The 22,919-nt window shown below is 38.7% G+C and overlaps 2 protein-coding genes across 3 annotated transcripts; both read left to right on the top strand.

The window, feature by feature from the left end:
• Positions 1 to 8,576: 8,576 nt before the first annotated feature.
• Positions 8,577 to 9,524, top strand: LOC122450398 (olfactory receptor 5B12-like). Its single transcript, XM_043482721.1, has one exon. The coding sequence runs from the start codon at positions 8,580 to 8,582 to the stop codon at positions 9,522 to 9,524; it is 945 nt and encodes a 314-aa protein (XP_043338656.1). The 5' UTR covers positions 8,577 to 8,579.
• A 10,301-nt stretch (positions 9,525 to 19,825) lies between these two features.
• Positions 19,826 to 21,089, top strand: LOC122450397 (olfactory receptor 5B12-like). Of its 2 annotated transcripts, none has more exons than XM_043482720.1 (2): positions 19,826 to 20,730; positions 21,047 to 21,089. In XM_043482720.1, exons 1-2 carry the CDS (start codon positions 19,829 to 19,831, stop codon positions 21,087 to 21,089), a joined length of 945 nt encoding a protein of 314 aa, XP_043338655.1. In that variant the 5' UTR covers positions 19,826 to 19,828. The 2 variants fall into 2 exon arrangements, with proteins under 2 accessions (XP_043338655.1, XP_043338654.1); XM_043482719.1 differs by having other exon boundaries at positions 19,829 to 20,724; positions 21,041 to 21,089.
• Positions 21,090 to 22,919: the final 1,830 nt, after the last annotated feature.

Here is a 22,919-nt window from a genome sequence, read left to right as displayed (position 1 = left end):
GTGCAGCACTTTAACAGCACCATCTTTTAGGATTTGAAATAGCTCAACTGGAATTCCTTCACCTCCATTAGCTTTGTTTGCAGTAACACATCCTAAGGCCCGCTTGACTTCACACTCCAGGTTGTCTAGTTCTAGGTGAGTGACCACACCCTCATGATTATCTGAGTCATTAAGACCTTTTTTGTACAATTCTTCTGTGTATTCTTGCCGCCTTTTCTTAATCTCTTCTGCTTCTGTTAAGTCTTTGCCATTTCTGTCCTTTATTATGACCATCCTTGCATGAAATTTTCCTTTTGTATCTCTAATTTTCTTGAAGACATCTATAGTCTTTCCCATTATATTGTTTTCCTCTATCTCTTTGCATTGTTCACTTAAGGGGACTTTTTTTTATCTTTCCTTGGTATTCTCTGGAACTTGGCATTTTTTAGGTATATCTTTCCTTTTTTCCTTTGCCTTTCACTTCTCTTATTTTCTCAGCTATTTGTAAATCCTCCTCAGACAACCACTTTGCCTTCTTCCATTTCTTTATCTTTAGGATGGTTTTGGTCACTGCACCTTGTACAATGTTACAGACCTCCACCCACAGTTCTTCAGATATTCCGTCTGTGAGATCTAATCCCTTGAATCTATGCATCACCTTAACTGTATAATCATAAAGGATTGATTTAGGTCATAGCTGAATTACCTAGTGGTTTTCCCTACTTTCTTCAATTTAAGCCTGAATTTTGCAATAAGGAGCTCATGACCTGCTACTGTCAGCTCCAGGTCTTGCTTTTGCTGACTGTATAGAGCTTCTCCATCTTCAAGCTGCAAAGAATATAATCAATCTGATTTCGGTATTAACCATCTGGTTATGTCCATGTGCAGAGTCATCTCTTGTGTTGTTGGAAGAGTGTGTTTGCTATGGCCAGTATGTTTTCTATGAAGATTTTTTATGGTCACCCAGCTTACTTAACTTATATGCAGAGTACATGATGCAAAATCCTGGACTGGATGTATCACAAGCTGGGATCTAGATTGTAGGAGAAATATCAACCTCAGATGTGCAGATGACACCACCCTCATGGTAGAAAGCAAAGAAGAACTAAACAGCCTCTGGATGAGCATGAAAGAGGAGAGTGAAAAAGCTGGCTTAAAACTCAATGTTAAAAAATCTAAGATCATGGCAGTCGGTTGCATCACTTCATGGTAAATACATGGTAGAAAAGTGGAGACAGTGACAGGCTTTATTTTTTTGGGCTTATAAATCACTGTGGGTGGTGACTGCAGCCATGAACTTTAAAGACACTGACTCCTTGGGAGAAAAGCTATGAGAAACCTAGACAGCATACTAAAAAGCAGAGACATTACTTTGCTGATAAAGGTCTGTCTAGTCAAAGCTATGGTTTTTTCAGTAGTCTTGTACAGATGTGAGAGTTGGACCATAAAGGAGGCTAAACAACAAAGAATTTATGCTTTCAAACTGTGGTGCTGGAAAAGACTCTTGAGAACCTCTCTTACAGCAAGGAGGTCAAACCAGTTGATCTTAAAGGAAATCAATCCTGAATACTCTTTGGAAGGACTGGCACTGAAGCTGAAGTCCTAATACTTTCGCCACTGGAATTGAAAAGTCAACTTATTGGAAAAGATGCTGATGCTTGGAAAGACTGAGGGCAGGAGAAGAAGAGGGTGACAGAGGATGAGATGATTGAATGGCATTGCTGAGTCAATGGACATGAGTCAGAGCAAACTCTGGGAGACGGTGAAGGACAGGGAAGCCTGGCATGCTTGCAGTCCTTGGGGTCACAAGCAGTTGGACATGACTTAGTGACTGATTAATTATCTAAACCTAATCATTAACAGTGATTAGGAAACAGTGACAGACTTTATTTTCTTGGGCTCCAAAATCACTGCAGATGGTGACTGCAGCCATGAAATTAAAAGACGCTTACTCCTTGGAAGAAAAGCTATGACAATCAATCCTAGACAGCATATTAAAAAGCAGAGACAGTACTTTAGCAACAAAGGCCCATCTAGTCAAAGCTATGGTTTTTCCAGTAGTCATGTATGGATGTGAGAGTTGCACTATAAAGAAAGCTGAGTGCCAAAGAATTGATGCTTTTGAACTGTGGTGTTGGAGAAGACTCTTGAGAGTCCCTTGGACAGCAAGGAGATCCAACCAGTCCATCCTAAAGGAGATCAGTCCTGGATGTTCACTGGAAGGACCGATGCTGAAGCTGAAACTCCAATACTTTGGCCACCTGATGCAAAGAGCTGATTCATTAGAAAAGACCCTGATGCTGGGAAAGATTGAAGGCAGGAGGAGAAGGGGATGACAGAGGATGAGATGGTTGGATGGCATCACCGACTCAATGGACATGAGCTTTAGCAAATTCAGGGAGATGGTGAAGCACTGGGAAGCCTGGTGTGCTGCAGTTCATGGGGTCGCAAAGAGTTAGACATGACTGAGCATCTGAACAACAATGACAGATCATCAATCCCAGTGGTTATTGCTTTACACAGGACAAGATCTGAGTTGTCCTTACTAGTCGTCCTTACTGATTCTATGATCTATACCAGTCTTTCTTCCTGATAATCTCAGTGTTTGTGATGAGCATTTTTGTTTGCTTGGATTTGTTTAAAGATTTTTTTTTCTGGAAAGAACGCTAAATTGCCAAAGAAATCTTGGTTACTATTTTATAGTTACTTGGCTTCTTTAGATTCTGCCAACTTTTTTGACAACTTGAAACCTTACCATAGCTTTTCACTTTTTTAAAGTAGTCTTTCTCATGTTACATCTATCCATCCCTTCTGTATTGGCAGAAGTGTTAATTCTCCCGAGAAAGCATTCTGACCAGTCAATTCAAAGTAGAGTTTTACTATTCATTCTCATATGGACATCTTGTTCTATTCATAATTATATCCTTATTTGTGTGTTTGCTTCATGTTTGTCTTCTCCAGTAAACTTTCTATGATCTATTCGGCTTAATGACATATTTCTATCCCTGTTGCCCATGTTTAAGTCAATATGAGTTCCTAGAGGTAATGATGTAACTTGATTTTAGCATTATCAAAGTGAATTAGGACAAATTATATTAACATACTCAAGGTCTCATGGGTTCCTGGAGGTAATGTTGTAACTCGATTTTAGCATGATCAAAGAGATAATGAAGTTATATTAATATACTCATGGTTTCTATCAATAAGCACAGCTGGATCCCTGTAGATATATTCATCACTTATTCTCCAGTAGTGAGGTTAGGACCTGTCATTGCTCTCATGGGGGCTTTCCCCCTGAGAGTTCTATGGGTACATAACTCTCTCTCTCTTCAAGTTCTCATATGACTCCATTAGACCTTATATTATAGGTAACAGGCCAAGTGCTGGAGTCCGTTGACCATCATCCAACTCACTGGATTGTCAATGGTTGTCTAATACCTATAATGGCCTTTCTCCAAACTGAGATATACTGAGAGCCTGCAGTAATGACTAGGGCAAATACCTGCAAATAATGACTTTGATTATGATTATAGTGATGGCCCCTTTTCAGGACACTCCAAGAATTCTCTTATTTTCTCATGATGGCAGTAGTCTTTCACAGAAGCTGCTGTTGGGGGCTACCTTTCTGGTATCTCTATTTTATGATCATATAGAATCTCAAAGCAATTAAGTGACTTATCTGAGGAGAGAGATCAGCAGATGTTACCACATAATTCATGTTAGCTACTTCCTGGAAGTACATATTTTTCCTCAATATCACCTTGATCCAGAGGACTTTTCCCCTTTTGATCAAAGATTAAGAAGAACATCTCAGTAGAATGTCTCCTTTCTTCCATGGACTGAATTTATGATTTGAGACTCACATGTGAATGTATTGCATTTGCCTGCTGCATTTTTCAGGGAGCAGGTAAGCCTCTGATCAGTCTACAGTCTGTATAAATTTTCAGGGTCAGATTTTTCTAGGAAAATACATCAATGCACCTGTCTTCCTTTGATTTATGCTTAAGTCAATATTGAACTTTTTGAAAATGTTATTATGTGTCTGTCACTTTTAACAAGATAATATGGTACATGAATCATGGACTTTTAAAGGAGAATGTGTATTTATCTAAAAAAAAAAAAGAAAGGAACAAGAGGGTCTTAGGTTCCTATGCCATGTGGGACTTTGTATCACTGGGACAAGTTGTCAGACTATCTCAATTTGAGTTTTCTGTTTTAGAATATGGAAATATTAGCTATTTCATCTAATCCCAAGGTATTTAAGAGTATGAAATTTGATCTCAATTTGAAAATTCATTATAATCTGGAGAAAACATGACAACATTAAAAAAGAGGAGAAATAGAGAGGAATGAAGAGGATTCATGCTTATAAAGCAATTATAAAAGTATACTGAAAGAAGAGGTATAAATATTACACTAGAAAGAGCAGTTTATGGGAATAAGGAAACCTGGACTACAGTTATCATTCTGAAATTTTATTGGCATTAGGCACCCAGAATAATGATTAACTATTAGGGACAAATGTATGACTTAATGACTGAACAACAAACAAAATTAGGGACAAAAATAATGCTCTCTGCATGGGAATAAAGAATAATAATATCCCACATTGTTGTTGTTTAGTCCTTCAGTCGTGTCTGACTCTTTGAGACCCAGTGAACTGTAGCCTGCATGGCTCCTCTGTCCATGGATTTTCCAGGGTAGAATACTGGGTGGGTAGCCATCCCCTTCTCCAGGGGATCTTCCTGACCCAGGGATCAAGCCCATCTCTCCTGCAATGCAGGGTTTTTGTATGTAAACTGAGCCACCTGGAAAGCTCACAGGAAGCTTAAATGAAGATAAAACAAATTATCATGAGTAACAAATGAGGTATGAGTCATTAACGGTGCTCGATAGGTTATGACAGGAAGATGGCATCTAGAGAGGAGAAGTTGCTTAAGACTTTGTGTAAGTTTGAAACTCGTGTTATTCTTTGAAGAATAAATTTGAATTTTATCAAGGACATAGAGCATCTCGTCAGGAAGACTGCACTTTTTAAGTATCTCCTGGATACTAGTTATTTTAAGTGGTGCAATCCATGAAAAACTTCAAAGAAACAAGATAAAGAAGCCCTTCAATAATTTGAAGACTTTTTATAATTCTTATTCTGACCATTACATTACTTTTATTGCAACAATGTACCTGAAACTAGCTTTTTCTCCCCCTTGTAGGAAAATGCTGGGTTAAGAATCACTCCTCCACTTTGTTGAGAAGAAAGAGGGTAACAAAATAAAATAAAATGAGTTTCAATATATCTCCCTCCCCAGATTTAGGGACATCTAATAAGAGCATTGATTAAGGTAAGTAAGGACCAAGAGGATGTCTTCTCTGGATAATAAGGCCTCCCAGTGGTCTCCCTACCACTGAAAGGTTGTTGTTGAGCTGTGAAAGATGCCCAGATTCTTGGTCTCCGTAGGAGGCGAATTCAATCTGGGGCCAATGAGGAGGCTTGACAGCTCAGAGCTTTTGTGTAATAAAGTTTTTTTTAAAGTGTAAAAGAGATAGAGAAAGCTCCTGACCTAGACATCAGAAGGGGGCAGAAAGAGTGCCCCCCTGCTAGTCTTTAGCTGCATGTTTTATGTCTGTTAGAAAGCTATTCATCAGATCAGAGAGACACCTCAAGGCTGACGGAGTTTCACCAGGCCCCCCTCCCATAATATGCATTTTTGAGAGAGGATGGCATGAGGTGTGTCATCCCCCAGCCATAAAACAACTGATATGAATGCTGGTTTGTTGAGCTATTGTCAGCCCAAGGTTTGAGAAAAGAAGTTAGTCATAGGTGGAACCATTTTGAAGAAAGGCAAATTCCAAAGCAAATACATAGTTTCATTAAGATAGCTTAAGAAAAACATTTCTATAAGAAAAATGCATTGGTTAGCTCAAGGTTTGAGAAAAGTTAAGTTCAGGAGGAAACAGGTGCCATCATGGTAACACAGAATTTTAAGAGAAAAAAGATCTGATGCTTGTAGTTTGTTTCCTCCTGCCACTTAAGGGAGAGATGAAAAATGTCTGATGCTTGCAGCCTATTTCCTCTGTTTGGAGACCCCTGGCCTTTCTGCCTGTTACCCCCTCACCACCAATAACAGGAGTACGGGGGTGGGTGGGGAGCTGCAGGCTTCTGTCAAGACCTCCACCCTCCCCTCCCACCCCACAACCTCAGAGCCTGGTTTTTGCTCTCTACATTGAGACTTAAGGACTAATCTCGTGATTGTGTTTATTGCTGCGTCACTCACCACGAACCTGCAGAATCTCAGGAAAGCCCTCAACCCCTGTTAAATAATGTCCACATCTCTTCATATCTCTCTTCTTAAACCCAGCAGCCCCTCCTGCCCAACTCCTTAAATCATTCTACTCTTCCTTCTGGAATCTACAGTCAGTCATCAACATAACCTAATATACAGTAACTTTGCCTCCTTCTCCTAATATAACCTTCACTTTACATTAACTACCTGTCCAGCTGAAATCTGTGTTCTGAGACAAGGCTTCCCTAGCAGCAATCTCAGTGGTGAAAATTTTCTTACCCACTTTCCTCTTAATGCTGTATTGTTCCATGATTTTGAATTTGTAATTTTTTCATACTTTGATTTTTTTTCTCCAAGCTCTTTTCTTAAGTCATCTTACTTAGTTTTGTGGATTCAATGTGACATGAGAGGGTTAAATCAATATCAAATTGCCAACATAGTTGGAATTAAAATCGGATGCAACTAGCTCAATTGTTTATACAGCCCTTCTAAGTGAGATGACCAGAAGTAATCTGAAATTCACAATGCCTAACCTGCAATCATCTTTCATGTTCTTTCTCAAACATCTGCTTCTTCTACACCATTCCCTATAGGACTATACAAAAAATGGAGTCATTATTGTTCTTTCTCTGATGCCTACATTCAATGTATCAGGAAATCCAGTAAGCTCTACTATTGAAATGCACTCAGAATTGGGTAATTTCTCACTGAGAACCTGCTCCAAGCCATCATTAACTGTTGCGTAGATTAATAAGATGAATACAAAGAATAATGAAATGGGTGAAAGCATAGTAATCCAGATTTCATTCTCACATGGAATCTTTCCTTGTAACACCTACATTTTGTGTCCTTAGACACATTTTGTCACTATCTTCTAATAGTAAGAATATTTACATTGACTGAATCCTGTTAAGTGCCAGGTGATATTGTAATATCCACTTGACACATTAAGAAATTGAGGCTCCTACACTCTACTTAGTACCCAAGATGACTCAGAAAATAATAAAAAATAATCAAATCTTACTTGGCATAGCTTAACTGTGCACAACTTGAATGAAAGAGGACTATTGTTTGAAAAATTGCAGGAAAGTATGGACAGAATATGAGACTGAAAGGATTTGGGGAAAGAAGCAAATGAATCAGTGAGCATATAGGATGTTCAATTTCACAGTTATCTGGAATTCTTCAATTGCAACATATGCTCCTGTAATCAATACATAGACCATCAACTGTCCTAGTCATAATGTGTGAAAGCCTACAATGCTGGTTTGCACTATCACTTCAGTTTGATAATGAGTTCAAGGGAAAACTGATGGCCAACTGATTTTGAGAGACACCCAAAGTCAGTTATCTAGTATGAGGTGGAGTTAGAATTTGCATCCAAGTGTCCCTAGCCTGGAGTCACACTTCAAACTCTCTGATGACTGAATTTCTATAGTATCCCGCTAACTGGGAATTATGCATTCTATGTATCCTCTTATCCTCTGAGACTACTGAAACCTAGAAAATGATATATTAAAATTTGTGTTGCTAGACTATAATGTTGTTCTTGATATAATGGTCTTCACTGTAGCTGAAAGGGTAAAGAATCTACCTGCTACACAGGAGACCTGGGTTCGATTCCTGGACCAGGAAGATCCTCTGGAGAAGGGAATGGTGATTCACTCCAGTATTCTTGCCTGAAGAATCCCATGGACAGAGGAGCCTGGCAGGCAAGTCCATGGGATAGCAAAGAGTCGGACATGACTGAGCAACTAACAGTAAACTTAATGCCATAGTGGTAATTGCAATGAAATGAATTGAATTATAGCAACCTATTTTACTGCATGAATTTTTTTTTTGAAAATATGAATTGGGAGGCTAAAAAAATCTAATTTTAACATTTATTTATTTTTATTTTTTGGCCACACTGCATGGCATGTTGTATCTTAGTTCCCCGACCAGGGATCAAACCTGTGCCCTTGCTTTGGGAACATAGAGTCTTAACCACTGAATCTCCAGTTAAGTCCTCTAACAAATTTCATTCTAAGAAATCTCTACAATCATCTTGTAAATGTCTGTTTACAATTCTGAACTTAAGATTCAATCATTTATGAGGATAGATGATTGGGTTATATTATCTTCAAAATTCTTTAAGCTAGAACATTCTGTATTTCTACCATTTTTAAAAATTAACTTTTGTTGTTATGTCCATGTTAAATTGAGCAAATTCTGATATAAGGTATACCTTGGACGTAATTATGTTTCTAAGCACAGTTACAACCCAGATCCTCTTTTCTCATTGATACAGTGCATTTTCTTAATTCATAAATAACCCCCATGAAGAACAGTACAGTCATGACTGAGTTCATTTTTGCCGGGATAACCCATGACCCACAACTGCAGATCCCACTCTTTCTAGTGTTCGCGCTCATCTACCTCCTCACTCTGGTTGGGAACCTGGGGGTGGTCACGCTGATCCTGCTGGACTCTCGTCTCCACACGCCCATGTACCTCTTCCTCAGCCAGCTCTCTCTGATGGACTTCGGTTACTCCACAGCCGTCACTCCCAAAGTGATGGCAGGATTCCTCACAGGAGACAAGGTCATTTCCTACAATGCTTGTGCCGCTCAGTTTTTCTTCTTTGCTGTCTTTCTTGCTGTGGACACTTTTCTCTTGGCTTTAATGGCCCATGACCGTCATGCAGCGGTGTGTAAACCACTCCATTACACCACCATCATGACACCAAGGGTGTGTGCCTGGATGGTCGTAGGCTGCTACGTCCTTGGTTTTCTAGTGGCCTCTGTGCACACTTGGAATGCGTTCAGTCTCTCTTTCTGCAGAACCAATGTGATTGATCACTTTTTCTGTGATGCTACTCCCGTCCTGGCTCTCTCATGTTCAGACAGCAACAGAAGCGAGATGGTGTTTTTTGTTTCGGTGAGCGTCAATATCATCTTTACTATCATGGTCATCCTGGTCTCTTACCTGTTTATCTTTGTCACCATTCTGAGGGTGCGCTCGTCTGAAGGACGCCAGAAGGCCTTTTCCACCTGTGCTTCCCACCTCACTTCTGTCTCCATCTTCTATGGGACAGGCGCCTTCATGTACCTACAGCCCGGCTCCCGCCATTCCATGGACACAGACAAAATGGCGTCTGTGTTCTACGCCGTGGTCATCCCCATGCTGAATCCGCTGATCTATAGTCTGAGGAACAGAGAGGTCAAGAGTGCCTTAACAAAGGCTGTGGAGAAGGCAAAGTCTTCTCTAAGATTCATATCTTAATTATATAGAAACAACAGTAGTGTGGTTTCATATACCTGAAATCAAGCTAGGGAAAATACTGATTGGTAGGTCAATAACTATCTAAATTTTTTATGTGCTTTCTCAGGTTCTTTTTGAGTCTAGGAAGCAAACATGTGGACAAAATGAATTCTCAGGAATAGTAACTTTGGGAGAATCAACCATGAACCTATAATTTATATTTCAAAATTTGTTTTTTAATTAATTTTTACTGCATATTTGTTTCCATATTCACCCACACTCATATGTATATTTATGCTTATATGCATATTTCAGTACATGCCTACATGCATCTTACCCATGCAAACCACATGCAACTCACACACTCATGAGTGGACAGAAAAATGAGTTCAAGAGACAAATGGGACTTGTCTAGTTTTATAGTATAGCTTGAAGCAATGGTTTTGGTGTCCGATAATACATTCTTAAATATTAACCTGTATGTTTTTAAATAGAAATAAACATTTTATATGTGAATTAAAAAAACAACTGACAACTCTTTATTTGAAGCTATTTCATTTTAATACTTAATATTTGTCCCAAATATTCTTTGCTCTAGGTTTACTATGGAGTGCTTTTGTCTTATTCTTTTTTCAATGATAATAGACATCATTATATGAACCTCTTTTTGAAACTTTTTCTTTCTTTATTTCTTTGTGGCTCCTCTGGGTCTTCATGGCCTCGTGCAGGCTTTCTCTAGTGTGATGAGCAGGGGCTGCCCTTCAGTGTGGTCCACAGGCTTCCCACTGTGGGCTTCTCTTGCTTCGGAGCACAGGCCCTAGGGGCTGGGCTCAGCAGTTTCAGCCTGAGGCTCTAGGATGAAGGCTCAGTAGTTGTGGCTCACCGGCTTAGTGCTTGGCAGAATGTGAGATCTTCCCAGACAAGGGATGGAACCTGCATCCTCCACACTGTTAGGCAGACTCTTAACCACTGGACATCTATATGAGCATCTTTACTTAGCTCAGTTTTCATCTTTATTGACACATTACCCAGACTATCATCTTCATGTGACAATTTTCATGCAAAAAGAATAGCAGAGTATAAGGGAACCTAACAAAAACATGTTTTAATTCATTCAAGTAAAAATAACAACTTTTAAGTTTACAGTAAGCCTTGACTCTTTGGCTTCAGATGCTCAGCCCAGGACACAGCTTATGTTTCTTCCTTTCTGTATACAGTCAGGTCACCAGTGGACAGATCTCCATTCAGGCTCAAATTAGAGGCTGAACTGACTGATACTTACTGCACTCTAAGAATAACCTAGCACAGATTTAAATTTGAGTATGACTCATTCGGAGATATGACAATAATTATAAGGATATCTTTTACAGAGAAAACAATATCAAATTAATTGAGTCTAAAGAGAATTTCTTTGAATTATCATTTCCCTATGTAGTAGTTTTTCTGTGAATATTTTTTTCTGAGCTAAATGAATTTGAATGCATATATAATAGAAAACATGTGAAAATGTATATTTATTTCAAAGACATGGAACTATCATTGAGGGCTCTTGTGGTTTGACTTGAAGTGCCAGCGTGTCCTGTTATGGAATGACAGATAATTAAGTGTGTATCCTTCAGAACCAAGTGAAAGATCATAGGGACAGATTATCTCTCCTAATAGGGAGGGGATATCTCCTTTTAAGAAAAAAGGAACTGGGTTTTGCATTTTCTGTGAGCTATGCTTATAAAATGGGAAAAGCTCCCTGGAGATTTAAGGGTGAAAAATCATTTTTGGCTATGCAATTTGCAGATCCCAGTGGAAAAGCAAAGATGTTGAGTCCTTTGATCAAAATGTATAGTACTTTTAAGTTGGCAAGGACAGAGTATTAAACCCAGAGCAGAACCTTGTTAGCACAAGGTCTGAGTGACAGCATCACATTCATGCTTATGAAGCCAGCCCTGAAGAGTCCTCCCCTTCTTAGATATAATCTCTTAAAAATTACAACCATTAATATTTAAAATTTTTAGTCTCCTGCTTTTTAGGTCATCATGAAAATGCAAATCAAAATAACAATCAAAGAACACTGCGCATTTTTCAGAATGGCCAAAGTCCAGAACACCGACAGTATCAAATGCTGCTGAAGATGTGGACAGTTGAAAAAATATTACCATCTTGAAGAAAGGGATTTCTGTGGAGCACATTTTGAGACAAGTAGCCTTATTGCGATCCACTTTTGACCATATATCAGCTATTCTGTACTGAAGACGAACACCCTTCTTAGCAGAAAAGGATAGTTTAAGTGTAATATTAATACTTAATATTTCTATAGCTTGAATTCTCACATATACCTCTGCTCTGTGCTTTTTCCAAGTTACTTAACTTCTCAAATGTGTTTATTTTTTTTCTTTCTCATTTTTAGAAGGCAATCATAATAATGTCTACATGGGAGTTTTTGGTGAGTGCTGTATTAGATAAGGCCTGGCATATATGTTCAGCAGCCATATATTATATTATGTATGTTATTGGCATAACGTACATGAAAAAGTGAAAGTGAAAGTCGCTCAGCTGTGTCCAACTCTTTGTGACCCTTTTCCCATGGACTGTATAGTCCACGGAGTTCTCCAGCCCAGAACACTGGAGTGGGTTGCCTTTCCCTTCTCCAGGGGATCTTCCCAACCCAGGAATCAAACCCACGTCTCCCGCATTGCAGGCAGATTCTTTACCAGCTGAGCCACAAGGGAAGCCCATAGCATACATAATACTATTATTATATATATACACACACATATATGCACTATACTACTAATGAAGGCAACATTCCAGTCATTCTAAATGCTAAAAGTACCTGAATTGTACTTCTCTGACCATAATCATCACATTTTATTTGCAGCATAATAATTTGTATGTATTTTTTATACCCCAGTTTAAAATGTAAGCTTCTATATTTTCTGGGGGAAAAAGGCTTTAATACGTTGTGTGTTCTTAAGGAATCCTTGTAAGTTAATAAAAGAATAGCAATAACCATAATAACATTTTTGAGTGATTATAACTTTAGGCACTGCATTGAGATAACATATAAAAATTACCTTCCAAGCATATTATGATACAATGATATATCTAGTAGCATCAGGTTAATCTTATGAAAGTGTTAAAGGTTTCATAGCACAAAGCATAGAATCTGGTGTTTAAATTTAGTTACGTCTGTTTGCACTTTATATGTTCGTATGTCTGATGCTATATGGATAGTCTGCATCATGAACTTAGAAGAAAGATTCTAATGTATTTCTGGTAATAAAAGTAGAGCTGTTTCTACCAGGACAAAAACAATAAACACCAAACATTGTCAGTCTAATATTTATTGAAAGATATGTGCAGTCTGAATACTTTGGTGCATGAGAATTCTATTTGGTCATTTCTTAATAGAGTAGATATTCAGTTCAGTTCAGTTCAGTTGCTCAGTTCAGTTCAGTCCGACTCTTTGCGACCCCATGAATTGCAGCACGCCAGGCCTCCCTGTCCATCACCAACTCCCGGAGTTTACACAAACTCATGCCCGTCGAGTCAGTGATGCCATCCAACCATCTCATCCTCTGTCGTCCCCTTCTCCTCCTGCCCCCAATCCCTCCCAGCAGCAGAGTCTTTTCCAATGAGTCAACTCTTCACATGAGGTGGCCAAAGTATTAGAGTTTCAGCTTCAGCATCAGTCCTTCCAATGAACACCCAGGACTGATCTCCTCTAGGATGGACTGGTTGGATCTCCTTGCAGTCCAAGGGACTCTCAAGCATCTTCTCCAATACCACAGTTCAAAAGCATCAATTCTTCAGTGCTCAGCTTTCTTTATAGTCCAACTCTCACATCCATACATTACCACTGGAAATTACTCCCAAATAGTAAGGTAAATCCTAGGAATTATTCTACTGGGGCTTTTAAAACTCATAAGCTGTTGGGAATAACTTTAAGTATGATGGATCCTCCTTGAGAAATAGGATATGACTTGGTGCACAATTATACAAATTCCTAAGTTAGTGAGAATAAAATGTATTCCAATCTGAAACTTATCACCAATCCCAATGGTTTTTCCTTTATGTAGGACAAGAGTTTAATTATTCTTACCAGTTGTCCTTGCTTTTCCTATGATCCACACCAATCATTCCACCTGATAATTTGGTTTGTTTTTAAATTATTTTAATTGTCCTCCTGATAATTTTGACATTTGGGATGAGCATTTTTGTTTGTTTGCATTTGTTTGTGAATTTTATTCTGTGAAAGACACTGAAAACAAACTCCCAAGGAACATGCCTTGCTAACTATGGGCAATCCCTCTGCCTTATTTAGATTCTGACAACTTCTTTGACAACTTGGAATCCTTACCATAGCTTTTCTTTTCTTTTTTTTTTTCTTACCATAGCTTTTCACTTTGTGTAGTTTTTCTCATGTACATCTATTCATCCTTTATGTATTAGCTGAGGTGTTGATACTCCTGAGAAAACATTCTGGTCTGTCAATGTAAGGTAGATTTTTATCTTATATGGGAACCTGCTCTATTTATAATTTTATATCCTCCTTTGTGAGTTTGTTTCATGTTTGTCTTCTCCAATAAATGTATGCATATGAGACTAAGCACATGTTTCTTTTGCATGGATATGAACACCCAAGGCTAGGACTATGGTTAAACTCATTTGGGACCAATACACAGTTGAATGAATGATAATTCTAATCAATAGTCCAAACGTTTCAGATGAATTAAGGCATGAAATTCTTTCTGGGATCCATTTGGCTTAATGGCAGACCTCTCTCCCTATCCTCCCATGTTTATGTCAATACTGGGCTCTAGAAATAAAGATGTAACTTGATGGTCATAGAGAATTAATACACATTATGTTAATACACTCATGATATCCCTCAACAAGCAGAGCTGGATTCCTATAGACACATTCATTACTTCTTCTCCAGTAGTGAGGTTAGGACCTGTTGTTGCTCTCATGGGGGCTTTGTCCCCTGAGAAGTCCATGGGTGTGTAACTTTCTCTCTTTTCCAGTTTCCAATCACTCCATTTGGCCTTATATTATAGGTAACAGACCAAGTGCTAGAGCCCCTTGACCATTCATTCATTCAAATGATTGTCAGTACTTGTCTAACAGATATGATGGCTTTACCCAAAGTGAGAGGTACAGGGAGCCTGCAATAATGATCAGGGCAGATAATCATGACTTTGATTGTGATGATCACCATTTTCAGGACACTACAAGGATTCTCTTTTTTTCTCATGACAGCAGAAATCTTTCAGGGAGGGTGTTGTTTGGGGCTGCCTTTCTAATATCTCCATTTACTAGATGAATATATAGTGGCTTAAGGAAATTAAGTGATTTATTTAAAAGAAGAAGACAGATCAGCAGCTCTTACTGTGCAAGTCATGTTAACTACTTTTCTGCCCTTCAGTAGTTTTTTGTTTTTTTCAAAATCTCTGTTTACTGTGAAGAACTTTTTCCTTTGGTCAAAGACTCAGAACATTTCAGTGGAATGTTTCTTTTCTCTGATGGACTGAATTTCTGATTTGAGACTCATATGTGAAAGTGTTGAATTTGCCTGTTCATTGTCCAGGGAGCCAGGTAAGCATCCAATTAAATCTGCAATCGGCATAAATTTTTCAGGGCAGAGGTAACCAGAAAAATACATCAAGGCTCCTGTTTCCATCTCTATTTATTCATAACTGAATGCTGAACATTTTGAATGGAATGTTACTATGTGTCTGTGATTTTTAAATAAGAGACTGTGTCACCAACACCATAGAAATTCTTAAGGAGGATATGCATTTATCTTTTTAAAAAAACAAAAGAAACAAGAGGGTCCTGAGTCTCTGCCTCCCCATGCTTGACCATGTAGAATTTAAACAAGTTGTTAAACCTTTCTCATTTAAAAATTTCCTCTTTTGGGGTATGGTAATTGGTAATTTTAGCTCCATTGGCTAATCCCAATGTCTTTGCATCTCCACTGGAAAATTTATTAAAATCTGTAGAGCACGTGACAGTATTTATGAAAAGAGTAGGAATAGAGAGTGGTAAGTGTGGGGGGTTCAGGCTAATAGACCCGCTGTAAAAATGCACTGAAAGAAGAGGTGTAAAAATCACATCAGAAAGAAGAATTTACAAGAATGAGGAAACCTGGATTACAGTTTTCATTCTTTTTTAAAAAATATTTATTTTTGTTTATTTCACAGCACCAGGTCTTAGTTGTAGCACAAGGATCTTTACTCTTCCTTGCAGCATGTGAACTTTTATTTGCAGCATGTTGGATCTAATTCCCCAACTGGGAATCAAGCCTGGGCCCCCTGCATTGACAGTGCAGAATCTTAGCCAGTGGATCACTAGGGAAGTCCCCCAGTTATCATCCTGAAGTTTGCTGGCATTAGGCACCCAGAATTATTAACTATTAGATATATTGCCTGGTGAACTAGACTATAAATTAGACCATGGTACCATCCCACTGACCAGAGGGACAAAAATGATGCTCTCTTCTTGGGAATAAAGAATAAAAATATATCATAATAATGATCATTGAATATAACTGTCTTCATATTATACACTTTCTGATCAGGGAATATATATATATATATTCTTATGTCATTGTAAACCTTAGAATTAGGATACAATGGGATATACTGTAAACACTTACTCAGTGCTTGGAGAGGGAATAAATGTTGGATGAATAACTGAACAAATTCCAGCACTCTATGTGGCTTATTAATTGAGGTTACTCAAAACTTATGTAACTTTTAGGTGTAGAAGTATTTTTTTTTCTCTCTTTCTTTCTGAAGAGAGGGGAGAGGAATTCGATTGTATATTTGTGTGGATATAGTCCTTATCACTTGACTGGGATTCTGAAAGATAGTGTACTAAGCAAATTACCACTAGCTAATTGTATGTTTGATTCCCAAAGCGAAGCTTTTTACCTGTTACATTGCCTGTGAATGATGAACTCAATAAATCATCTCACTCACGAACAAGCCAATATAATGAGTAATTTTTTGTGCCAAGTGCTGGGATAGAGAGTTTAGATTACATATAAAATATTAGGAGAATATGTTTTAGTGATCAAGAACTCAGGCTTTGACATGACTTCAAATATCAGCTCTGTTACTTGCTAGTTTTACGGACTTCAGCATGTAAATCCTTGTCAGAGAGCTTCAGTTTCCCCATATGTGAAACGGGAATAATATCTCACATGATTGGGAGATGATTCAATGTAGGTATGCACAGTGTAATACGGTGTCCAGAAAACAGAAAGTGCTCAGTAGTTTTAACTCTCATAGTTTAATTCATTAAGTTTCTCTGCTTATACAGTATAGATGATCCATATGGTGGATGAAGCTTAAATTAAGATAAAACAAATACGAGTAACAAGGTGATCAGTGGAGCCACGTAGGTTATAATGGAAAGGTGCTGTCTAGAGAGGAGGCGTTGCTGAAGACATCACAGGAATTTCGAAACCCCTGTTATTCTTTGAAGAATAAATTTGAATTGTAATTGAGGGCACATAGCTTCTTTTGCACTTTTTAATTATGTCCTGAACACCCAATATATGCTGATCCAATCCATAAAAATCTCTAAAGAAAGACTGCTAAAAGGTCAATACATGATTCAAAGATTTTTATAATTCTTATCAGTAGATTAATGTTATCACAAGAATGTGTCTGAAACTATTTTGTCTCCCCTGTAGGAAAATGCCCAATTAAGACACACTCCTTCACATTATTGAGAAGAGAAATGGTAAAAAATAAAATGAAATAGTTCCAGTACATTCTCCCTCCCCTGATTTACGGACATCTAATACATAGGCTTCCTTTGTAGCTCAGTTGGTAAAGAATCGGCCTGCAGTACAGGAGACCCGGGTTCGATCCTTGGATTGGGAAGATCCCCTGGAGAAGGAAATGACAACCCAGTCCAGTATTCTTGCCTGGAAAATACCATAATCAGAGGAGCCTGGTGGGCTGCAGTCCACGGGGTCAAAAAGAGTCAGTCATAAGTGAGCGACTAACACTTACTTACTTAATATATGAGTATTGACTTAGGTAAACAATAAACAAGAGGGTATCTTCTCTGGATACTAATGCCTCCCAGTGACCTCCCTAACACCAACAGCAGGGGTCAGGAGGCTTCATCAAGATCCTCATCCTCCCTTTTCACCCCACAGGCTCATAGCCTGGTCATCATCACCTACTTTGAGATGATTCCCTTTATCAGTGCATCACTCATTATGAAACTGAGGAATCTCAGGTCAGCCCTTAACCCCTATTAAATAATATCCACGTCTCTTCATATCCCTCTTTCTAAGCCCAGCAGCCACTCCTGCCCGAATCCTGAAATCACTCTACTGTTCCTTCTGGAATTTACAGTTATCAGCATAACCAGTATATGCTTAACTTCTCCCCTGGAAGTTCCTTCAACCTACTCACCCAACTGAAAACTGTGTCCCGGGACAGGGCTTCCCTAGCACTCATCTCAGTGGTGACAATTTTCTTTCCTTCTTCCCTCTTAGAGCTGTATTGTTCCATGATCTTGACTTTGTAACATTAGCATACCTTGATTTTTTTGTTCTCCAATTTCTTTCCTTAAGTGATGTCATTTAGTTTTGTGGATTTCATGTAATATGAGAAGGTTAAACCATAGCAATTGCCAATATACTTTGATTTAATGAAATCTGATACAACAAGTCCAATTGTTTATGCAACCCTTCTAAGTTAGATGGCCTACAAAATCTCAAACTCACCATGACTAATCTGAAATCTTTCTTGTTCTTTCTCAAACATCTGCTTCTTCTACACCATTCCCTCGAGGACTATACAAAAAAAGGAACCAACACTGTTCCCTCGAATGTCCTACACTGACTATATCAGGAAATCCAGCAAGCTTACTTTTGAAAACACACTGATAACTAGATTATTTTCACTACTTCGCTCACTATCACCTTGCTCCAAGCCATCATTAACTTCTGCATAGATTAATGAGATTAATGCAAAGAAAAATGAAATGGAAGAAAACAAAGTACCCCACACTTCATTCTCAAATGGAAGTTTTCCTTAACCTCATTGACGTTTTGGGTCCCTAGACAGATTCTGTCACTATCTTCTAACAGTAAGAATATCTAGATTGATTGAATCTGGTTAAGTGCTAGGCATTCTTTATTCCATTTTACAGGAGAAACTTAGGCTCAGACACCCTGGTTAATACACAAGATGACTCAGAGGATAAATCAGTTCTTACTTGGCATAGCTGCACTGTTCATGACTTGAGTAAGAGAAAGTTGTTATTTGAAAAATTGGAGGAAAGTATGGACAGAATATGAAAGTGAAAAGATTTTGGGAAAGAAGACAAATGAATGAGTGAACATATAGGATGTTTGATTTCAGAGTTATCTGGAATTTCTTGATTACAACATTCACGCCTGTAATCAATGCATAGGCCAATAACTCTGTCCTAGTCATATTCTGTATGGCAACCCACTCCAGTATTCTTGCCTGGAGAATCCCCATGGATAGAAGAGCCTGGTGGGCTACAGTCCATGGGGTCGCAAAATGTGGGACTGACCTGAGCGACTAAGCACAGTCATAATGTGTAAATGCCTACAATGCCAGTTTGCATTATCACTAAAATGATGGCCAAATGATATTAAGCAATACCCAGTCATTTCGTACAAGGTGGAGATAGAATTTGCACTCAGATAGTCTTAGCCTGGACTTACACTTAAAGTGTAAGTGTACTGTCTGATGTCTTTATTCCTTATACAGGAGTTTCTACAGTATCCCACTATGTGGGAATTACTCATTCTATGTATCCTATTACCTGTGAGACTATCAAAGCCTTGAACATGATATATTAAAATTTGTATTACTAGAATAAAATACTGCTCTTGATACAACAGTGGTAACTACAATGAAATGAATTAAATTACAGTAACCTATTTTATTGCATGAATATTCTGTTTGAAAATCTGAATGGAAGGATAGCAAATCTAATTTTAATTAATTACTTTACTTTTCTTTTTTGGCCATGCCAAGTGGAATACGAGCTCTTTATTCCCAACCAGAGATCAAACCTGCACCCCTTCATTGGAAGCATGGAGTCTTAACCACTGAACCACCAGGGAAGTCCCCTAACAAATTTCTTTTTTAACAGATCTCTGCAGTGATTTTGCATGAGTTTCTTTGCTCTTATGCCCATGTTAAATTCAGAAAAGTCAGATATAAAGCATAACTTGAATGCAATTCTGGTTCTGAGCTCAGTTGCTACCTGAACCCTCTTTTCTCATTGATACAGTGCATTTTCATAATGCATAAATAACCCCCATGGGGAACAGTACAGAAGTGACTGAGTTCATTCTTGCCGGGATAACTGATGACCCACAACTGCAGATCCCACTCTTTCTAGTGTTCACGCTCATCTACCTCCTCACTCTGGTTGGGAACCTGGGGGTGGTCACGCTGATCCTGCTGGACTCTCGTCTCCACACCCCCATGTACCTCCTCCTCAGCCACCTCTCTCTGATGGACTTCGGTTACTCCACAGCCGTCACTCCCAAAGTGATGGCAGGATTCCTCATGGAAGACAAGGTCATTTCCTACAATGCTTGTGCTGCTCAGTTTTTCTTTTTTGTTGACTTTCTTGTTGTGGAAACTTTTCTCTTGTCCTCAATGGCCTATGACCGTCATGCAGCGGTGTGTAAACCACTCCATTACACCACCATCATGACACCAAGGGTGTGCGCCTGGATGGTCGTAGGCTGCTATGTCTTTGGCTTTCTCGAGGCCTCCATGCACACTTGGAATGCATTCAGTCTCTCTTTCTGCAGATCCAATGTGATTGATCACTTTTTCTGTGATGTTACCCCCGTCCTGGCTCTCTCATGCTCAGACAGCAACAGAAGCGAGATGGTGTTTTTTATTTTGGCAGGCTTCAATATCATCTGTACTGTCCTGGTCATCCTGGTCTCTTACCTGTTTATCTTTGTCACCATTCTGAGGGTGCGCTCGTCTGAAGGACATCAGAAGGCCTTTTCCACCTGTGGTTCCCACCTCACCGCCATCTCCATCTTCTATGGGGCAGGCGCCTTCATGTACCTACAGCCCGGCTCCCGCCATTCCATGGACACAGACAAAATGGCGTCTGTGTTCTACGCCGTGGTCATCCCCATGCTGAATCCGCTGATCTATAGCCTGAGGAACAGAGAGGTCAAGAGTGCCTTAACAAAGGCTGTGGGGACTTTGAGAATGAGCTTGTGGTTGCTGGGGCTGAGAATGAGGGGGAAGGGATAATCAGGGGGTTTGGGATGGAGGTGCACACACCGCTGTATGTAAACTGGAGAAAGGGCCTCTTGTGTCGGTGCATGAACTCTGCGCAGTATCGCGTGGCGACCGGGATGGAAGGGGAGTGTGGGGGAGAGTGGGTGCATGTAGTGTACGGCCGAGTCCCTTCACTGCTCATCTGAAACCATCACAACATTGCTCATCAGCTATAGCCCAACACAAGATAAAAAGTAAAAAAGTAAAATAAAATAGACCTAAAATAGCTGTGGGGAAGGCAAAATCTTCGATAAGACATATATTTTAATTATGTATATACAATAACAGTATGGTTTCATACAGGTCATATCAAGCTAAGGAAAATATTGACTTGTTAAGTCAACAATTATAAAAATGTTTTTACGTCTTTTCTCAATTTCTTTTTAAGTCTAGAAAGCAAATGTGTTGATAAAATGAGATCACAGGAATAATAACATTGGAAGAATCAATCATGAACCTATAACTCATATTTTTAAATTTCCATTTTAATTGCTTTTACTGTATATTTGTTTCCATGATCATCCACACTTTCATAAGCACATTTATGAAATGTGCTCATGTGCATATTTAAGTACATGCTCACATGTACCTTATTCATACAAATCATGTGCAACGCACACACCTATATGTGGACAGAAAAATGAGTTCAAGAGACAAATAAGATTCACTTTTTTTTAATACTATAATTTGAAACCATGGTTTTGGTGTCTGATAACACATTCTTAAATATAAACATGTATATTTTTAAATAGAAATAGTCATTTTGCATGTCATTTTATTTTAAAAAACTCTTTATTTGAAACTATTTCATTTAAATAATTAATGTTCATGCCAATCATCCTTGCTATAGGTTATTACTGAGTGCTTTTATTTTCTTCTTTGTTCAATGATAATAAACATCATCAAATGGGCATCTTTATCTCAATTTTCACCTTTATCAACTCTTTACCCAGAGTAACATCTTCATGTGATAATTTTAATGAAAAAAGCATTGCAGAGTATAAGACAAGGGAGATAGTAATGTAAGCATATTTTGACTTACTGAAGTAAAAATAACATTTAGTTTTACAGTCAGGTTTGACTCTGTCTTCAGATGCTCATCTCAGGGCACATTTTATGCTCCTTCCTTCCCATGTACAATCAGGTCACCAACTGACAGATCACCATTCAGGCTCAAAACAGAGGCTGCTTTGACTGTCCTTATGGATCTCTAAGAATAACATAGCCTAGTTTTTTTTTAAATTTTTCATTTTTTTATTATTTTTTGGTGTGCTGGGTCTCCACTGCTGTGTGAGTTTCTCTAGCTGTGGTGCATGGGCTTCTCTTGTGCAGAGCATGGGCTCCGGGGCACGTGGGCTTCAGTAGCTGGGCTCAGTTGGTGCCTTTCCCAGGCTCTGGAGCACGGGACCAATAGTTGTGGCACATGGGCTTACTTGCCCTGGAGCTGGGATCTTCCCAGACCAGGAATCAAATTCACGTCTCCTGAATTAGCAGGCAGATTCTTTACCACTGAGCCAAGAGGGAAACCTTAGCCTAGCTTTTAAATTGGGAATATTAGAACACTAAGAATTGATCAGAGATATGATAATAGTTTTAAAGATATCTCTTAAAATGAAAATTGTGCCAATTTAAATGATTCTAAAAAGGATTTCTTTGACTTATCAATTCCCTGTGTATTGTTTTCTTCTGTGAATATTTCTTTCCATGCTAAATGATTTAGAACACATATAAAAATATATATTTATTTCAAAACTGTGGACTCATACATGGGAAGAATGAAATACATATGCTTTCATGTTAGGTCTTGAATCTAGTATTGAGGGCTCCTGTGGTGTGACTTGATGTGCCAGCATGTCCTGTTAAGGAATGACAGAGATAGTTAAATGTATATCTCTCAGAACCAAATAGACATTGGTTCAATCCCTGGGTCAGGAAAATCCCCTGGAGAAGGGAATGGCTACCCACTCCAGTATTATTGCCTGTAGAATTTCATGGACAGAGGAGCCTGGCGAGTTACAGTCCAAGGGATCAAAAAGAGTCAGACTTGACTGAATGACTAACACACACACACACACACACACACACACACACACACACA

Source organism: Cervus canadensis, chromosome 11 (assembly GCF_019320065.1).
Source record: "Cervus canadensis isolate Bull #8, Minnesota chromosome 11, ASM1932006v1, whole genome shotgun sequence".
Taxonomy (NCBI): domain Eukaryota; kingdom Metazoa; phylum Chordata; class Mammalia; order Artiodactyla; family Cervidae; genus Cervus; species Cervus canadensis.
This window is presented reverse-complemented; position numbering and strand designations above follow the sequence as displayed.